The sequence below is a fragment of the Nicotiana tabacum genome, chromosome 14 (genome assembly GCF_000715075.1).
Source record: "Nicotiana tabacum cultivar K326 chromosome 14, ASM71507v2, whole genome shotgun sequence".
NCBI lineage: Eukaryota > Viridiplantae > Streptophyta > Magnoliopsida > Solanales > Solanaceae > Nicotiana > Nicotiana tabacum.
This window is the reverse complement of record NC_134093.1, coordinates 16070685-16091763: the sequence shown is the minus strand read 5'-3', so window position 1 is coordinate 16091763 and position 21079 is coordinate 16070685. Positions and strand designations below refer to the sequence as shown.

Below are 21079 nucleotides of genomic sequence, written 5' to 3'. Positions count from 1 at the left end.
TGAAAATGAAAACATTTTTATTCTTTTTGGGTAATGTCATGTTACAAAAGAGGTAATTCACATACAATTAAGCTAAGTTAGGAGGATGTTGACTAGAGTTTCTTGAAGTCTTTTCTCTAAAATCTTTTTTTTCCTAATCCTAATTAATATTACTAATAATTATTCCATCATAATCTTTCTTTTTTCATATCACCATCCACTATATGCTTTCTCCCAATTAAACTAACTAAAAGGGTTAAAATAAAGACAGGAAAAAAAGTAGGAAAAAGAAAAGAAAAGAAAAAGATTATCCTAACTAAAAAAAAGAAAGTATCAACTTGTAGTATTTGGTGGTCCTATCAAGAGGTAAAGGTCAATAAACAAACATGAAGTTTCAAACTTGTTGACTCCCAATAATTAGCTGGCATTCCACTACTTCAAGTTTTGTATTACAATCAAATTGACCACTCAAAATTCCGGTAAATCTAGTAAGTCCCCGGACTTTATGAAAACATTGTACCAAAAGTCCATGTCGTCCTCTAATTTTGCTCCAACCATGTCCATACTTTCTTGCTTCACCGAAGAAAATGGAAATTGGACTTGTAATTCTCCACCGGTACCCTCCATACCAAAAGTCGAGTTATCGCTTGTGGATAAATCATCCGTCCAAAAACTCTCATCAATCTCTGGAATAAAATTTTCAGACGAGTCCATCTCATCTAATTGCTTAAACATATTCTGATCATCGATTGTGATGGTCGTCATGGCTGTTGAATCAACCGTGACAGTCGACATCTCACTAGACGATCGTTGTGGCGAGTTCGGGCCGGTCACGGGCCCATTAATATCTTCTTGGATATTGCTAAAATTGTCTGAATTATTGAAGGTTTGAGAAGTACTAGGAGCTTTGGAATCAAGGTTGTTTTTGGAGTGTCTTTTGGAGTTTTGAGGAGGCTGGTAATTTTTAAGCCTCTTTTTCAAGTGGGTGTGCCATACATTTTTAATTTCATTGTCCGTTCGTCCCGGTAATCTCGCTGCTATTGCAGACCATCTGAAAAAATAATTAAGGAAATTTTTATTCGTACAAAATCTAAACAAAATATTTATAATTGTAATTTAAAGAGAAGTGGACAAGCATTAAGGTACGTAGTGCTTAACTTTAATTATTGTCACAAGAACCTATAGAGATATGAATCACATGACTTGATTTGTTTAGCAAGTTAATGACATAGATTTGCTAATTAATGAGATTATATTATGTAACTACAAACCTGTCTAAACCAATCTTTTTCATATATATATTTGGATTATTCCTTGATACAAACAAAATGATTAGATAAGTATATTCTGATACTTTTCTTTTGTTTAATCTCAATTATATTTTGTAACTACTCTCTGAATAAAAAAGATAAAGGTTTTACCAAGATAAAAATTAGCATGCCTGGCATTGTCTTTATAAAAAGGGAATTAAAAATGAAAGAAAGTCTGATTATTTTTTCTTCTTTTTTTTTTCTTTTTCAGTGAATAATGATTATGAGCATGTCAGCATGCAAGGCATTATTGAATATGATAAAGACAATACTCTTACAATCTTTTAGAGTTGTGATCATTATTCTTAAAATTTATTTCTTTTTTTTTTTAGTCATAAGAAAAAAGTGAAGGGATTATATGAATGTGATAGATCAGGAAACTGTTTAATTAATTAGCAAATAAAGAATATGGTTTTCTCAGATTTTGAATTTTGTTAATTTGGAGAAAAGGTGAAAAATAAAAAAATTTGATTTTTGAAACTGACCTATTGCCAAGCATTTCATGTAACTGAATAATGGAGTCTTCTTCTTCTCTAGTAAAGTTTCCCCTCTTTATATCTGGACGCAAATAGTTAGTCCAACGCAATCTGCAACTCTTCCCACATCTCAAAAGTCCTGATCAATCCAAAATGAAAAAAACATTAACAAATGATTTTTTTACTAGTAAAAATTTCAAGAAAATGTTAATACAAAAATGGGTTTTCATTCTCTAACAGAATGCTACAAATTCTAAACCAATCTTTTGCAACTTTCACATATTTGTTTTCCAATCAATATCTTGATCATTAGAAGGGAAGTCTCGGACCAACCGTCAAGTTGTCTCGAGTGACTTATAGATCACGAGTTCGAGCCGGAAAATCATCCACTGAAATTTGTATCGGAGTAGGCGGCCTATATAACACCGGAGTGCTGGCCTTTCCCCGGATTCTGTATAACGCCGAATACTTTGTATTCGGGTCTGACCTAATATCTTGATCATATAAGAAATGGAAAAAAATGATAGCCAAAAAAACTCTTGGTAGGAAGTGTTTTTTTATTGCAGCGTGAATCTGAATTAGTCTGAACATTGGATGCAGTAAAAAGGTGTTAAGAAATGAAGAAGAGTTTAAGATTGGAATTTGAAGGAATTAATTAATTACCAGCTAGTTTAGGGAGGGCTCTCCAATTGCCATGGCCATTTGTTTGAATATAAGAAACAAGAATTTGATCTTCTTCAGGAGTCCATGGTCCTTTTTTCAACCCCATCTTCTCACAACAAGGAGCTCTCACCATTTTTGCTTTAATCACTTGCTAATCTTGATTTGTGAACAAATGACTCTTTAATCACTTGGTTTTATTCTTCAGAAGTGTACTGTTTCTTTTGGATGTGTTTTTGAACAGAAAGTTTTAGCTCTTTTTCAGTGCTCTCTTTTCTTCAAGAAATGAGAAAGACCAAGGTTGGCTACCTATTTATGCTTGTAAAATACATAATTATTTATAACAAAATAAACGAATAAGTCCAAAACCAGCGTCTCAATTTCAAAAAGTCGTCTTTGTTTGCGATTTCCACGAAGTTGGATCTCTCTCTCTCTCTCACTAAGAAATAATAAAAGAAAATAATGATTTGAATAAATATATTTTTTACATGTTGTACGACAAGTGTGTATTACACTTAAAAAAAATTAATTAAACGCTCAATTATAAAATGGACGGTATATATGTCGATAAGAAAAGGAAAAATGAATTATACCAATTTTGAGTAGGAGGGTTAAATCGTTTCCTTAAATGTCACATTTATTAACATGATAAAATATTTTTTGCCATAGCGCAATTGTCCAACTGAAGAGTCAAGACTAGTGTTCATACAAATTGTTGTTAAAATTGGGTAAGATTTTATAACTAACTAAATCACATATGAATTTTTCGATATAATGCGCAGAAAATCCTCGTGTAATTCACACTATTTTTTAAATGATCTTGTTAGTCATTTGTTTCTTTCTTTAATTTAATTACATCATTCACTTAACCCGTCAAAATTTGAAGGAGTTGAGTTATGGGCTGATTTTGCCAACTTTATTGCAGGAATAGATATTTGCATAAGATATCACACACACTAGTTGAAAATCCAAATAAAAAGCTTCTTATTTTCTGGGAGAGATCTCGTTAATAAGAGATGAGTTTATCTAAATCTAATATCTTTAATTAAGACTTTATATATGTGTTAAAAAATTTATTAAATAAATACAAATAGCAGATTTCAAATCCATTAAATTTGATGAATATAATAGAATCCTAAATCTGAATCCATAAAATTTAACTCCCTAATCTGCCTCTATTTATTTTAGCTTTTTCAATTTGTAGACATCCACAAAGGTTTTAAAAAAACACGAAAAAGGAACGAAAGAAGTGATTTGAACAAATCAAGTTTAAATATTTTACGTTAAATGTGTGGACTTAGTATAAGTGATTAGCCCTAAAGCTTATTAATTTAATTAGTAAGAATTTGTCATGAAGTGATTTGGTAAAACAACACGATTACACAAGAAAGGGGTGTACATAGGAATTTAAGCGATATCTAAATTTATAGAAAAACGAGAATAATAATTTTAATTATCTTATACAAGAAATAGCCTAAGTCTCTCAAATATTTACAAAATCAGGCACATAACTCACGTGTCAAGAGAGAATTTATATCAAGTGGTGTTATTTTTTCCTATTTATCCATTTTTTAGGATATTAAATGTGTATATTTAATTAAAAAAATCCGACGAAGCGGTCTCCTGTGTCACCGTTTCGTTAAACGTGTGACTGAGTAGGGCCCAATAAATGTATGCGGACAAAGTGTAATCCTGCATGGAAATTCATGAATCTTATTTTTAGATATATATATTATGATAACTCAAATAGAATATTTGAAAATCTGTCGTTATTTTATTCAAAGAAAGAAAATCAAGAAAATTTGTCGTCACTACATGACGGTTAGACAAGTTGGGATTCTTTTTATTAAAAAAGGTTTTTCCGCTGTGAAATAGTCACATGGGTGTTCTAATTTCTATTTTTGTTTTTTCAAGGACTAAACAATAATTAATTGTAAAGATTTAGGAAGCTGGGTCGTGGGTTCTCAAGTTTACAAATGGTGCAACTTGGTCCCCCTTATTACATAATTATAAAGTTTTAGTGAGCCAAATCTGGCATGCCAGTGTACTTTATTCCAAATTAGTTTGCTCTATAGTTTATTAAATAAGTATCTTTTTTGAGACAAAACGACACAAATGGTCCATTTCTCAACTGGTATAGATAATATATCGATATGATGATTATTCTTCGAGTATTAATTTGATTATAAATACAATATTCAGGGGGAAAAATTAAAATTGGGATCACTGGTTTTCAAAAAAACAGAGTGAACTTTAACTACAAAAAGATCTTTATTTCCAAAAAGCAAATCAAAATGTTTAACAATAATGTCATATTATTCATTTTAAAAAAATAGGTTTATAGAGATCTCCAATCACGTAGAGTCAAATCATCACTTTGGTGGGTAAATTCTTATAATCGGTCCCCAAACTCTCTCTTTTTTTTCACCTGTGTTATCACATAAAAATCACAATGCTCTCACCAATATAACAGAAAAGTTACCCTAGCCGGAAATATACCCTTTTGGTGAATATTGTGATTTTTTGCTATGCTTTCTTTGAACCGAGAGTTTCTATCTTCATAAGATAGGGGTAAGGTCTGAGTACACCGTACCCTCCGAATACCCCACTTATAAGATTATACTGGATTTTTTGTTGTTATTGTTGTTGGTGGTAGCGAAAGTATTATGATTTTTATGTGACAAAACAAAAAGTTATGTGATTTTGATAAATAGAAAAAAGAAATTTATTAACCATTTATGAAATTTATTCTTTGCTTTGTTGATTTGTTCGGGCTATGCTGAGTACGATGCAAATCGAACAAATACAAAACTCAATGTTTAAAATAGTTGATATACATTTAGACTTTTTTAAAACAACATTCTTATATAATAGTCATTCACTATAAAAGCTAAGTTTTTATCGGAATCGATCTTCATGTTATGTTAATATATGTCCTCTATAACATCACTTCAGTATAGCGGCCAAAAGATATAGAAACAAATGAGACTGCTATAGAAAAATTTGATTGTATATGTTTTTCGAAAACGGTTGCTCATAAACTAATCTAAAGATACAATGTTTTCTCATGTTTTCGAAAAATGGTAAAAACTAAATAAATTAATAAAATCAAACTAATTTATTTATACTATATTAAAACCAAGAAACCTTTAGCGAAATGTCGTTCGCCTGTTTTACCCTTTAAAAATAAAGTTTACACTAGACATAATAGTCGTTTAATAATATTCTTCCTAATATTTAAGATATTTAAGATATTGAAAATAAAATTAACTAAAATTGTAATTATTAAATTTTCCATATTTGAGATATATATAGGAAATCCTACGATTATATAATATTTGGAAACATAATTAAAGAACCTCGTACGGTACATTTGATGTAGGCGCTTATTTGAGTTCCTGTATTAGGTAAAATACGTTATGCTACGTGGCCACCTGAGAAGGGGACACGTGAAATCAAAATCAGGAGGATGGAAAACCGGGCACAACTATCTCGTGTGTCACCGAAGAAGGCAAGTTCGTAAGGGCATTAAGCATGTTGTGCCCGATGACATTTAATGAAGAATATTTCATAGCATTAAAGAGTAACGACTAATTAAAGAAATCTGAGCATTTATGTTTACCGTTAGGTTTCCATTATCACACCTCGATAATGGTCGTTAGAGGTGGGCCTGACCATTACGCCCACTAAGCTATAAATAATAGGATCAACTATCATAGTAAGACACGATTTTCTCGGCATCAAAGAAGAGATTCTAATATAGCATTTCGATATTATTTCTCTCTCTAGCTTGTTATTTCTCTCTAGCTTGTTGTTCTTATCATGCTCCAAAGAAGAGATTCTAATATAGCATTTCAACTATCATAGTAAGACGGGAACCATGTTCCAAGACACTCCAAATCTATCATTTTATGTACATTTGAGCTAAGTATCTTGTACGAAAATTGATTAATTCATTATCTTTTGAGATCAAATTGATTCATTTGTCTAGAAAGCACGAACAAATTCAACTATACCATATTTCCGGTAAACAGTTTGGCGCCCACCGTGGGACCTAGACAGTCGTGCGATTAAAATTGGTCCTTGTTTTTTCTCTATAGACAAGCTTTGATTGTTTTCTATCTTAGCAAAAATCACCAAAAACATTAACAATCAATACTGTTATTAACACTCGCGATCCTGAGGTTCACGGGGAATATTCCCATTTTGAGGACTCAATCAGCGACACTCGCAATGAGGGGGAATATGCCACGTCGGTGTATGACGGGCGGTACCCCAGGCAAATACACGAGGCGACTCTAGATGATGCTGACCAGGGGCACGTAGCAGACATGGTAAGGATCCTGCAAGAGCAACAGGCAATCATTCTCGACCACCTCACGTGGCAGGATCAGATTATGAAGGAGTTAAAATAGGCACTATCAAACGCTTCAAATAATGCAAACATGCGAGATCGAGTTCCTCTCATTGTTTTAACGAACCAAACGATGCAGAGAGTCGACAACAATACTCTAGGGGAGAAGTTGGCTCCGACCGGGCTGAGGGGGAGTAGATCTGGCCTCAACGGAGATAACGATTTGTTCAAGGAGGTACTCTTGCGGTTCATGAAGGAAGTAAACGCCCGCATGGACCAAATCCCGGGAGCACCCCCCGGTATTGAAAGGCCCTAGCTCGAATAAATACATCCAATTACCGTACAAACCGAGTGCAGCCCCAGAATTAATCCCAAAGCGATTCAGAATGCCTGAAGTGCCAAAATACAATGGGACCTCAGATCCACAGGAACACATCACCAACTACACAACGGCGGTGAAAGGAAATGATCTGGCTCCTTACAAAATCGAGTCTGTGTTAATGAAGAAATTTGGTGAGACTCTCACGAGGGGAGCCTTGACATTGTACTCATTATTGCTCGAACATTCCATAGATTTTTTCGAAATGCTCACGGATTCGTTCATCAAGGCCCATGCCGGCGCCAGAAAGGTACGACCCCGAAAAGTTTACATATTCAGGATCGCACAGGGAGAATCCGAGTTATTACGAAGGTTCGTTAGCCGGTTACAGAAGGAAATGATATTGTTACCGGCCGTCCCGGGCGAATGGGTAGCTGAAGCATTCACTAAGGGTTTGAACCCGAGGAGTTCACATGCTTCCCGAAAATTGAAGGAAAGTCTGCTCGAGTTTCAAGCAACAACTTGGGCGGATGTCCACAACTGGTACGAGTCAAAGATAAGGATCGAAGACGATCAGGTTGACTTCCCATCATCACCAAAGGGACGAGAGAAGAACAAATAAAAAATAAAGGACTACGTCGACTCACATAGACAAGTTTCAAGGGTTCGGTTTCTGCCCTACAAGCGGATGGAAGATCGTGACAGGGGCTTCCAGACATCGGACAAGTTCACCGTTGACAGTAGGACCGATCGCGAGCAGAATAACAGATCGTTGCAGGATAGAGAAACCCAGGGGCCACGAGGTCCTTCCCATCCAAAATTATCATAATATAACTTTAACATCAGCCTGGTGGAGTTAGTGTCTGCCATAAGAGATATCAAAGAAGCGAGATTCCCGAGACTGATGAGGTCTGATCCCAGCTATAGGGATCCAAATTTATGGTGTGAATACCACGACACTAATGGTCACCGAATTGCGGACTGCCGGCACCTCCGTGAAGAAGTGGCAACACTGTTAAAAAATAGTCACCTCAAGGAATTCTTGAGTGACCAAGCCAAATGTTGATACCCAATTTTTCTCTATATATATATATATATATATATATATATATATATACTTTCAAGATAGTGCACATGCATCATCAATTGATCTACAAGCGTATATAAGTATTTTTCATAATTTTTAAAGGCTTTAAATCAATATATTTCGATATTTTATTATATATAAATATCTATTAACTACCTTACAAATTATTTTATGATAGTTTTATCATCTAAACTTATCATTTACACCCATATTAGGTTTTAAATATTTTTAGTACATTTGTTATAATTACGTTTGCATTTTTTAAGGCTAAATTGCTTATAATTACTTTATTTATGCACAAAATAACCTTTTATATTTTTGTAGTGTTAAATAATTATTTTAATCATTTTTATGCACAAATGATATTTTTGTTATTTACTCATTATTTTATAATTTATTTATTTAATAAATTAGGTATTTAAAATCTGGCCCTAATTTTCAATTAAATTTTCGGATCTAAACTACCCAAACCTACCCAATTACCCCAAGCCCAATACCCCTGGCCCAATTACCCTTACCCACTCAATTAAACCTAACCCAGTCTTCTCAAATCCCAACCGTTGATAAAAAGTGATCAACGGCTCATAAACGATCCTTCCCTTTTCTTATATCTCCACCCCCTAAACCCTAACCCTCATTTTCCAAATCCGCCGCCTCTATTTCCCTCCTCTGATGAACCCTAATCCATCCACCTCACTAAAATCCCCCCAAATCCCGTTCCTAATGGGATTATTTCCCCATTCACCTACCATCTCGAGATATTTCCCTTATTTGGTGCTATTTTATGGAATAACTTAAGTACTTTCCTAAATATGGAAAGTGCCCCATCTTTGATTCTGTCCAAATCGATCTTTACCTCTTGAATCTGGATGACCTTAATTCCAAACGTGTTATTTTGAACTATGTAAGCCCGATTTGTTCTTATTCGTTCTTATCTTGCTGATTCCCTAAGGTTAGGGTTTCAGATTCTCTTTTGAATCGAACCAAAACTGGTTCAAGCTTGATTTTTAGCATTATTTCGTCTATATTCATTCTATTACGCATGAATCTGCCTATTTCTGTTGATTCCTTTTACTTGCCTTAAATTAGGGTTTCAGATCTTCTCTAATTGAACCAAATCTGGTTCGATTCTGTGTTTCTTTTTGAATAATCTCCTATCTATGTTCGTTTTATGCTAATATGTGATTCTTTGCCTTTATTTTTCCGCCGATTTTGTGATTTACCCAAATTAGCGTTTCAGACTTTTTTTTACTTGAACCAAATCCAGTTCTACTCTGTGCTTCTTGTGAATAATTTTCTGTCTATGTTCATTGTACCCATTATGTGATTCTTTGCCTAATTATCTGCAAATCTTGTGTATTTTTACCTAAAATTTAGGGTTTCAATTTTATTGATTTAAGTACTTGCCCTTTTTAGTGTTTAAACCAGTTATTTTTCATGTTTATGTTCTAATCCCTGCACTATGTAAACCCCTCCCCACTCCCCTAAAAAAGGGACTTGGAAGTTCTGAGTTCACAATTTTTTCACTACTATAACAAAGGTGTGTGCTTTCACTCTTGAATAATCTCATTCTGTATTCTGATTCCTGACCGGCTGAAAGCCAAGGCCAAAAATCTCCAATTTCTTGCTTTTGTTGGTGATATTTACCACACTGTTGGATCCCTTTTTCCCTGTTTTATCTCAACCGGTGAGTTATTAGACCCTCTGTCATTTCACTATGATTATTTGCTCAACGTGTTATTTTAATTAGACTATGTTATCTTAAATGCTATTACTTGTAGTTTGAGACATGTTTGAACCTATTTTGAGTTGATTAATGAAATTCTGCGTAAGCTCTATGTTATTGATGACTATCTTTTAAAGTTAAGTCTGTTATGAACCTGTTTATAAACATGCTCTAATACCTTTTCCTGTGGATTGGTTAACCATGTATAGATGTGTGCAATAATAGATTTATAAGCCAGTTTGTTGAACTTGTTATAATGTGGCTTGTTTGACTTTGTTCTTACTATATTATGACACCTCTAGTAACTGCCTTAATCAGTTTTAACATGTCCTGACCTATTGCTAGTTAATGGGATCCCTTCTTATGATACTAGTTCCTGCACTTAGTCTAATCTGGCTCTTTTGTTATCACTATGAATCTGCTTATGAACTTGCCTTGTTAGCATGTGATTGATTTGATTCCTAAAACTTAATTAAGTCTGCTTAGGATTAAGCATGTCTACTATTTATTCATATATGCTCAATATGTGATTCTGTCCTTCAGTAGATTCCCTAATCCCATTCTACTCCCCTGATCCTTCTGAATTCTTACTCCTAACCAGCTGAAAGCCAAGGCTACTTAGGTTCTATCCTCTGATCTCTCTAGTGTGAGCACTGTCCTGGGTTCTTGAAGCCCTTGGGAACTCTGACACAATAGAGATTTGGGTTCTGTATGTTTAGCCTTGATATATGAGTGAATCACTCAACAACTGGTTACTTTGTATCTATGAACATGGGTTTTGGAGCTATTGTGAGTGGAAGGCATGGCCTGTCCAGGTGTATTTGGGTTGGTTGTAGGCTCCCTATAGTTACACTTACTTTGTAATTTATTTATTAAATTCTGGTATGTAATAATTATTTGTAATAACAATTCTTGGGTGTTAGTGAAATTGGGAAGGGGTTCCTATTTTATATTTGCAATAACTTGGGTAGAAGTCCTGCCTATAGGTCCATCAATGTGTTATCATATGTGATGTGTTAGAAATCATGCCTATAGGTACTTTATTATGTTCAGTCATTATGTGCTAGCAGCCATGTCCATAGGTTCAATACTTGGTTCAATTATGTTCTGGTATGATCCAATATGTATGCAAATTTCTGTTTACGCACCGTTCTGATCAAATTATAGAAATCATGCCTATAGGATCTAAAACTAGATCAAATTGTAGAAAGCATGCCTATATGTTCGAACTAATTTAATTTCTGCATGTTTATTCATGAGTTTCCAAATACTATATTTTCACCCTCGATGGAAAACATGCTTGTAGGGCTAAAACAAATAATTCTGGGTCTGTTTCTGTGACTTGCCACTATTTACTATCGCATAAAACACCTAGATACCATACTAATAGGCTTAATCGTATTATGCTAAAATCAGTAGGCAAATTTATGTAGATTCTAATAATCGTATTAAGAAACTGATTTTATACATGACTGCCTGCTCGTTCATTCAATATCACATAGATATACTGCCTATAGGATTCTGCAATTAATAAAATCTGTCAATGCTAATCAGTTTGGCGTGCATTTGATGTCTAAATGCGGAGGCTAACTTGAGCCCATACTTATTTCTATTTGAGAGTCCTAACTGTTTTTGTCTGTCGCTTAGTGTTTTTTTTCTTTTGAGCAGCCTAAGTTAAGGTCTAGAACTACCCTGAAATAGAGGTCCAAATGCCTCATGGACCATAGGCATGGGACGGGTAGTGCACGCATAGGGCAGGACTTAGAATTAAATAGAGCGCTTTAGGTAAATAACTTTAATATAGTAATCGGGTAGCATGAAATGATAGTCTGTGCTCGCTGAATAATATGAGTAATACCCCATCTTGAGGTAGTTATGAAATATTATTTATGTTGCACGGGGTGATCCTTTAGGCTAAAAAACTTAGGACCCCCCTAAAGTCAATCATTATATTTTATTTGCCCGATTTTGTCTCTTCTCCTTGCTTTGACTAATTCATATAATTCGAGTTCGGCTGGGACCCACCATTGTGGACCTCGAGGAGTGCCTAACACCTTCTCCTAAAGGTAATTTTAGCCCTTACCCGATCTTTAGTGATACAAACTAGTAAACCCGAGTTATTTGCAAATAGGTGCCCTAACGCACCTTAATCCGTTAGGTCACGACTCTCTTTTGAATAACCCTTCCTTTAAAAGAGTTGTCAACGGCGAAACCCGATTTCGCAAGAAAAAGAGGCGCGACACCAAAAATAATTATGGCTGGGATAAGAGCGACACTCAAACCTCGAAAGCAGGAGAGGAACCTTCACGCCAAGCGATCAAGATGATCTTCGGAGGGAGCGAGATTAATGGGATCACATTCTCGACCGCGAAGAAAATAAAGGTATCAATAACCCACGACGCACTGGTAATTTCTTTAAATGTGTTAAATTTTAAAATTAAACGTGTTTTAGTGGATCCAGAAAATTCCGCCAATATCATACAATGGAGAGTTGTAGATCAAGCTAAACTCACCGGGAGAATCGTCCCAACAACAAAGCTCCTTGATGGATTCAACCTCGCAAACGTGAGAACCCGAGGGGAAATTTTACTTCTTACGGATGCCGAGGGCGTAACGAAGACGGCTCTCTTCAAAATAGTAGACGAGGACATGGGCTATAATATCATCCTGGGGAGGCCATGGCTGCACGAAATGAAAGTTTTGCCCTCGACGTACCACGAACTGTTGAAATTTCCAACACACGAGGGGATCAAGCAGATAAGGGGTGATCAACTGGCAGCAATATAGATGAATGCAATCTCGGTATCCCTTAGCAAGGGAAGGAACCTGCGGCATAGCAGTTACCGGAAGCGACTTCCGACCCTGAGCTGAAGAAATTCCCCCGGAGGTAGGAGAGTCGGAGCAATATCGTGTACAAAGGTATTTTCAGGTACCAGAGGAAAAGGATGCAACAAAATCCACGACATAGGAGCTGGAGCAGGTTGTACTGTACAAAAAATTCCCAAAAAGGAAATTATATTTGGGAACAGGACTACACCGGGACCTCATGTCAGGTTTTATTGAATTCCTTAAAATTAACGCCGATTGTTTTGCATGGTCGCACGAGGATATGACAGGAATCCCGACTGAGATCGTCGTACACAAGCTAAGCTTGGACCAGAGCATATCTCCGGTAAGGCAAAAGAAACGCCCTATTGCAAAAGCAAGGAATAGATTCGTTAGAGAAGTGGTAACTCGTCTACTTAAGATTGGTTCACTACGAGAGGTAAGATATCCGGACTGGCTAGCTAATGTGGTAGTAGTTCCTAAGAAAAAGAACAAATTTTGCATGTGCGTAGATTATAAAGACCTTAAGAAGGCATGACCGAAGGACTCATTCCCATTGCCAAATATCGATCAAATGATCGACGCTAAGGCCGGGCTCGAGTTAATGAGTTTCCTCGATGCCTATTACGGGTACAATAAGATCAAGATGAACCCGGAAGACCGGGAAAAGACTTCGTTTATAACATATTTTGGTACATATTGTTACAACGTAATGCTCTTCGGACTAAAACACGACGGAACCACTTACCACCAGCTCGTAAATAAGATGTTCAAAAAATAAATAGGAAGAACTATGGAAGTATATATAGACGATATGCTCGTAAAGTCTCTACATGCAGGTAATCACCTGAGACATTTGCAAGAAACATTTGACACACTAAGGGAGCACAATATGAAGCTTAACCCCGAGAAGTGTGCGTTCGGGGTCGGATCAGGTAAATTCTTTGGATTCCTGGTCTCATAAAGAGGAATTGAGGTGAATTCCAACAAAATCAAGGCCATAGAGGACATCCCAGATCAATTATTCAATGTAAAGGAAGTACAGAGACTCACAGACAGATTAGCGGGTTTGAGCAGGTTCATTTCCCGATCATCGGAGAAGTGTCTTCGCTTCTTCACACTGCTCAAAAAGAAAAACAACTTCGAGTGGACGCCAGAGTATCGGCAAGCCTTGAAGGAATTGAAGAAATACTTGTCAAGACCTTAGTTGCTATCGAAACCTAAAGAAGGAAAATCATTGTTGGTCTACTTGGCGGTCTCAGAAGTTGCGGTAAGCGTAGTTTTAGTCTGGTAGGAAAAGGTACATAATTCCCCACATATTACAATAGCAAAAATTTAACGGGAGCAGAAACACGCTACCCATATATGGAAAAGCTGGCCTTAGCTCTCGTGGTAGTCGCCCGGAAGCTAAGGCCCTACTTCCAATGCCACCCGATAACTGTGGTGACTGCTTTTCCTTTGAGAAATATACTTCATAAACCCGAACTCTCGGGCAGATTGTCCAAATAGGCCATTCAAATGAGCGATTTTGACATAAAGTATAAATCGAGGACAACGATTAAAACACAAGTCCTGGCTGACTTCGTGGCCGATTTCAGCCTTGGACTAATGCCTCTGGCTGCCAAAGAGGCAACAATGGTGTCAGAACTGGCACCGGGAATCTGGACCTTATTCACGGACGAAGCTTCAAATGTGAAAGGGTCTCGGAATAGTCTTGATCACGCCTTCGGGGGAAACCTTAAGGCAAGTCATCAGAACGATCCCTCTAACTAACAATGAGGCAGAGTATGAAACTTTGATTGCAGGGCTCGAATTAGCCCCGGGACTTGACTCCGAAGCCATCAAAGTGAAATGTGATTCACATTTGGTGGTAAATTAGGTCTACAGAATTTTTGACACCAAAGAAGAGCGTATGCAATAATACGTAGTGAGGGTTCAATCTTTACTAACAAGATTCTGGGAGTGGCCAATAACCCACATCCCGAGGGAAGAAAACGTGGAGGCACATGCATTAGCAAATCTGGGCTCATCAACAGAAATCCAAAGACCGGAATCAAGTATGATTATATAACTGATGAACTTAGCCTTGGACACAGATGGTTATTATGAGGTAAATTCGACTAGTCTGGTCTAGGACTAGAGAAACGAGATAATTAATTACCTCGATCATGGAAAGTTGCCCGAAGATCCCAAAACATCGAGAGCATTGTGCGCCAAAGCCGCACGCTATAGCTTCAAGAAAGGCCAATAGTACATAAAATCCTTTCAAGGACCGTTGGCCTAGTGCTTAGGTGTATTAGAAGCCAATTATGTCATGAGAGAAGTCTGTGAAGGGATATGCGACAACCACTCGGACGCAGATTCTCTGATGCTGAAGTTAGTCCGAGCAAGATATTACTGTCCCCGTATGGAACAAGATGCCAAACACTTTGTATGAAAATGTGATAAGTGCCAACGCCACACACCACTAGTACATCAATCGACGGAACCCCTGCATTCAGTTCTGTCCTCGTGGTCGTTCATGAAATGGGGACTGGACATATTTCAAAATGGGTGGAAGCAGTTCCTTATCAAAAGACCGGAGAGTGCGAAGTGGTCGATTTTTTGTGGGAAAATATAATTTGCAGGTTCGAAATACTGAAGAAAATTGCATGTGACAACGGGCCACAGTATATCGGCGCAAAAGTCACAAAATTCCTTGAAGATTTAAAGGTAAAAAGGATTACCTCGTCACCGTACCATCCGAGCGCAAACGGACAAGCAGAGTCAACAAATAAAACAATTGTGCAAAATCTGAAGAAAAGGCTAGAAGAAGCAAAAAGCCGCTAGCCCGAGGAATTACCGGGGGTACTCTAGGCCTACCGAACAACTGTCAAATCAAGCACAGGAGAAACTTCGTTTTCCCTCGTGTATGGCGCAGAATCTTTGATACTGGTGGAAGTGGGGGAGCCCACTTTAATATATTCCCAGGCAAATGTATAATCAAACAATGAGGCAATGTTAATCAACTTAGAAATGCTCGAAGGACGTAGGGGCATGGCACATGTAAGAATGGCAGCTCAAAAATAGAGGGTGAAGCGGTATTAAACCAAAGAACCAACCTCCGTTACTTCAAATTAGGGGACTTGGTCTTGAGGAAGGTGACTCAAAACACTCGAGAACGCAACGCCGGCAAGTTAGCCTCTAAATGGGAAGGCCCTTACCAAGTTTCAGCTATCACCGATAAAGGGTCATACGAGTTAGAAAAGCACAACGGAGACAACTTGCCCATCAACTGGAACGTGGCTCATCTCAAAAAATATTACTGTTGACAAACAACATTCAAACAACAGTTAGACAGAAAGCAAGGATTATTAATGCGGCAATGACCACAAGCATACTACAACAACAGCAGTAATAAGACCTGTTATGAAAAGTCAAAACAAACAAGTCTCCACTCGAGGACGATAAGGTAATCTTTGATTGGGTAGCAAATTCCCACCGGGAAGTTAAGTTTGCTACCGAACAAGGGTTATACGGTCGTTCACGAGCATAAACCGCTAGGGATTGTTAGGTATTCTTTCGCTCGACAGCATGAATTCCTGAGGGGAAAGCAAAATATGTTACCGAGCGAAGGGTTACGTAGCAATTCATCGGTGGAACCTTCAAAGATACAAGACTTCCAGTGTTCCAAATAGTATTCTTTGCATTAGAACACTGGGGGGATAATGATATGATTACATATGATTACAAGGCAACACTAAATGCCACATCAACCGGGAATGAAAATCTGACAATGCGTAATTGAAATCGAACATTTCTTTTCTAAAAGCATTTTTTAGATATGATTGTGCTTTGCAATGGCAATAAGTATCCGCCTAATAAGTTCACATTCATCAACTTGAGTTGCCTTTTTCCCTTCAACTTCTATCGCACGTGTATTATTATACTTTTAAAATATTTGTATCAATTAGTACGAGATACACGTGGAACACACCTGTCCAAAAACAAATACGTATATGTAGAGAGAGGTGTAGATTACTTATTTTAATACTAAGCTGATGGGAGGTAGGGGTTGTGCCCAATATTTAAATCGAAGTGGCTAGAAAGTGCGTAGAGCAATGGCTTTAGCAATCAAACATCAAGAAGCTCAAGAGCAGGCAAGAAGAGTGTAGAGAAATGACTTCTTCTATTCATGTTGTTCTATTCCCTTTCATGTCAGGGAATGAAAATCCAGCAAGGCAACTCTAAATGACACGTTAATTGGGAACGAAAATCCGGCAAGGCAACTTTGAATGCCACGTCAACCGGAAATGAAAGTCATGTAAGGCAACACTGAATGCCACGCATCATCGGGACCAGGGATTGCACAGCCAGCCCCAAAGAAACAAGATAGCCACAAGTCATGGCAGCTTCTTTCCTACGTAGCAAAATGCCTATGTAAACTATAGCAATGAAATGGAATCCTTTTCCTTTTGTCTCGTTTCTTGTCTACACGATGAACTAATTTTGTCATTTAAAAGTTAAACAAGTATTTCAAATGTTAGTGCCGTAATAAACAGGAGACGTCCTCTTCAAGAGTACCGTAAACATAAGAGGGCCCTCTCTTATTGAAACCCTCATGTTAAAGGGTTTGGTCCGGAAGAATATATTCCCAGAACCGAAAATGCTATCGGGAAAAATACACCTGAAGCCACATATGAAAAAGATGCAGGAACCAAACTTTTGCAAATACTTATTGAAACCCTCATGTAAAAGGGATAATTCTCGACAACAGAAATGCATCAAAGAAAATACGCCCGAGACCACATACAGAAAAAGAGGAAAATATGCAGACATTCAAGCAAAAGAAGAACTCAATCAAACATTCGAGTAAAAATATGTATACATTCACAAGAATGGGCCAAAAGAAATACAAAACAGGGAAAGAAAAAGCTAAGATGCAGCATCACTAGAATCGGAAGGAATAGAAGTATCCATATCCCCGGGAGCAGTAGCCGGTTCTGTCACGCCCCAAACTTGGGGAGCGCGACCGGCGCTCAACCGAAAGAACTCGGCCGAGCAAACATGTTAGATTTCCTTCTACCCAAACTCATCCATGAATAAATAGGAGATGTACTCCATTAATCAAACACTGAAAAGATTTTTATTAACAACTTCCATTTCATTCCCATTAGCAGTTTCATTCATAATTTCTAAAATATTACGAGTTTATAGAATTAATGAAAAATATGATTTCTAAATACTAACATTTCTAGTTCAATTCCCAACATCAACCACAACCTACAACCTATCTACGGAGCCTCTAAGTACAATATTAGAGTAATATGAAAATGCCGACAACAAGACCCCGGCTATACCTCAAAAATATAGTAGATGAGAAACAAAAGATACATAACCCCCGAAATGAAGGGGGCTCAGCAAGTCAGCTGAAGAAAGTGTGCCGCTATCACAGATGAATGTCGCCTGCTGTGGATCCACCTGCATCCATTAAAGATGCAGCGCCCCCGACAAAAGGGATGTTAGTACTGTCGAATAGTACTAGTATGTAAAGCTAAAAGTCCTCTTTCAAAATAGAATGACCATATAAGAAAAGACAACACATAGAAACGACAAGTCACAATAAACAATATCCAAATGTCCAGTAAACTATCATCTCACCTCTTAAAAAAAAAATAACAACAATAATACGTCTTAGTCCCAAACAAAATTTTGGTAAGTGGTATAAATCATCATTATTTTCTTTAAACTCAACTCATATTATTATCATGCCAATATAAATAAGAATAGTAGCAGCAGTAGTAAAAATAAGTGTATAGTAGTAATAGCAATAATAATAATAATAATAATAATAATAATAATAATAATAATAATAATAATAATAATAATAATAATAATTAGTTGATGTTTATTTCTATTTTATTATTATTAAAATAGTATTTTTTTTTTAATTCAAAAAGTAAGTACAAAAATATTTTTTAATAGAGAATTCAATCTTTTTTTTCCTCGAACAACAGTAGTTTCATCATTGAATTTTTTACGAGCCAACCAAGTTACAAATTAAATAAATTAGAAAACGGTCTTAGAGGAATAAATCAAAATTATATAACACAACTTAGGAGTGTGTGCTTTCACTAGGTTGTTTAATAAATTAACAAACAATTAAATACTCTGATTCATTACTAAAATGAATATTAGTGAATATAGTTATTTGTAAGTTGATACCAAAGATCAATAACTCTTAAATTATAAGTTGCATAACCCACAAATACATAAATATTGTTATCAAACAAAATAAAATAAAAGAAAATTTGATTTTTTTTTTATAAAGAGTTGAATAATGAAGACCAAACAAAAGTTAAAATACGAAAAAATTTCGGGCGGAAGGTTCTATCAAATTTACATTCATGACATGATATTAGTATTTATAATTTTTAAAATGTTATTAATAAAAAGAGCTTTAGATGATTCAAAGGGTTTATATGAATATTTGATGATCTACTTACAAAACTAATTACACAAGATTGCACAAGAACTTTAAAATAAGTTCATGCATAAAGCTAAGTCCAAAACCGTTATACAAGTATCTCATCCCAATATTAGTCCCAATTTCACGTAACTCCTATTTGGAAAGTTAAAATAATAATAATTAAGATTCAAAACTGAAATATATACTCATCAATTTTAACATTCTGAATTCTTCTTTCTTTAAACTATATTGGAAGTGTTGATATTTTAAATTTTAAAAGCACTCATGATTTGCTTCATATGAAATGTTTTCTTATTTGAATAATATAACAATGACCATAATTCCTTTTTTTGGTCATACCATGACTATAATCCATTTAATATTATTTTTAAAATTTTAAAATTTTTTACTCAAACAAAATTATCTTCTTCGTGGATTTTTGTATAGTATTTTTAAACAACACTCAATAATCAGAATAAATAACAAAAAATATTTAAAAATATAGAAGAGACAGAGAGATGGAGGGAGAAAAAAAGTCAATTACATAACTTCGATAGCCGGCGGAAATACCAAAAATCAAAGTCATATTTCTCATTTATTGAGCAAGCTAAATATGATTAACATTTATTATTTTTAGTAACTTATATTAAACAAATTTGGTTTTATAGTGAAAGCATATTATTTTTATATGATTTTTTAAAATAGATTATATACTTACCGACGTAGGTACTCATAAGACTAGTTAAACCAAAAAACATCACCATTTGAGGAGACTTGTCTTCAGCTGTTTGCTTTAGCCGCCTATCTTTTTAAGATTGAGAGGTGTGGTTTGGCCACTTGCCTGTAGGTAATATTAATCACACAAAAGAATGCTTTTTCCTAATAAAATTTTATTTAATTTAACAAAAAAGTTCTCATATCTAATCTATTCTTTGTGCTCATCTTTCAATCATTTGGTCTACGTATTTTTAATTCTTTAATATACTTTTCCAACAAGAGAATTTGGTGAAATGTTATAAACAGCTATATATAATTAGTTGTAAAACATTTTTTCGATAAACTTTTGCAATCAGCTTTGAGAAATCCTACTTTGATCCTTATGAGATCAACTGACATTTTTAATTTTTTTTAACTTTAATATATAATATTTGTACTCATTAAAAGGGTATTTTTTACCAATTGTATGTACACTATTTGGTCGTGATCGATGTCTGTTGTTTATTAGTGCGAATTAACATAAAGTTATATTTATTCGTACAAAATCACAAAACTAGTATTTGAAAGTTACAAGAGATGGACTTTAGTGGCTACAAGTTGCAAATAACATTCATAAAAAACATAATGCACGTGATAGATAAGACCAAGTCAATCCACGTGCTGTGCCCACTTCTATCGATAAACGCCTTTTAATTATTTTCCTACTTATTTTTAGTATTAAATCCATACTTTTTTTCCGGCATAATGAAAGCTGAGTACTAAAATATAAAACAATTTATGTCCAGAATAAAATTCGGTGGACAAAGTATCTCACGTTCACGCATGGTCTGACAAGGCCGCACTCTAGGGGGTTTGATGGATAACTTACCCTAATACAAACACTAGTAATTACTTACACGATTTGGATCTGTGACTTATAGATCACACGGAGATAATTTTATGTATATCGTTATTAATTTCTTAAACTTCAAAAGGTCCTCTTTAATTTTCTTAAAGTTCACGCTTAGTCAAACACTATTACATAAATATGACAGACAAAAGCAATAGATTTCTCTACATTTAACACCCACATAATTTTTTGATGCATTTTCACTAACATATTTAAGTCGTATGAAGATATTTAATGGTAGAACGTAAAGGTTATGGTTTGTGACATTCAAATTTTGTTTGATTCAAT

At 35.5% G+C, this 21079-nt stretch overlaps 1 protein-coding gene across 1 annotated transcript; it reads right to left on the bottom strand.

The window, feature by feature from the left end:
* On the bottom strand, positions 1-2712 carry LOC107810011 (transcription factor MYB30). Its single transcript, XM_016634729.2, has 3 exons — positions 2429-2712; positions 1775-1904; positions 1-1030 (listed from the first exon to the last, which is right to left on the bottom strand). The coding sequence occupies exons 1-3, from the start codon at positions 2559-2561 to the stop codon at positions 448-450; spliced, it is 846 nt and encodes a 281-aa protein (XP_016490215.1). The 5' UTR covers positions 2562-2712; the 3' UTR covers positions 1-447.
* Between the last annotated feature and the right edge of the window lie 18367 nt (positions 2713-21079).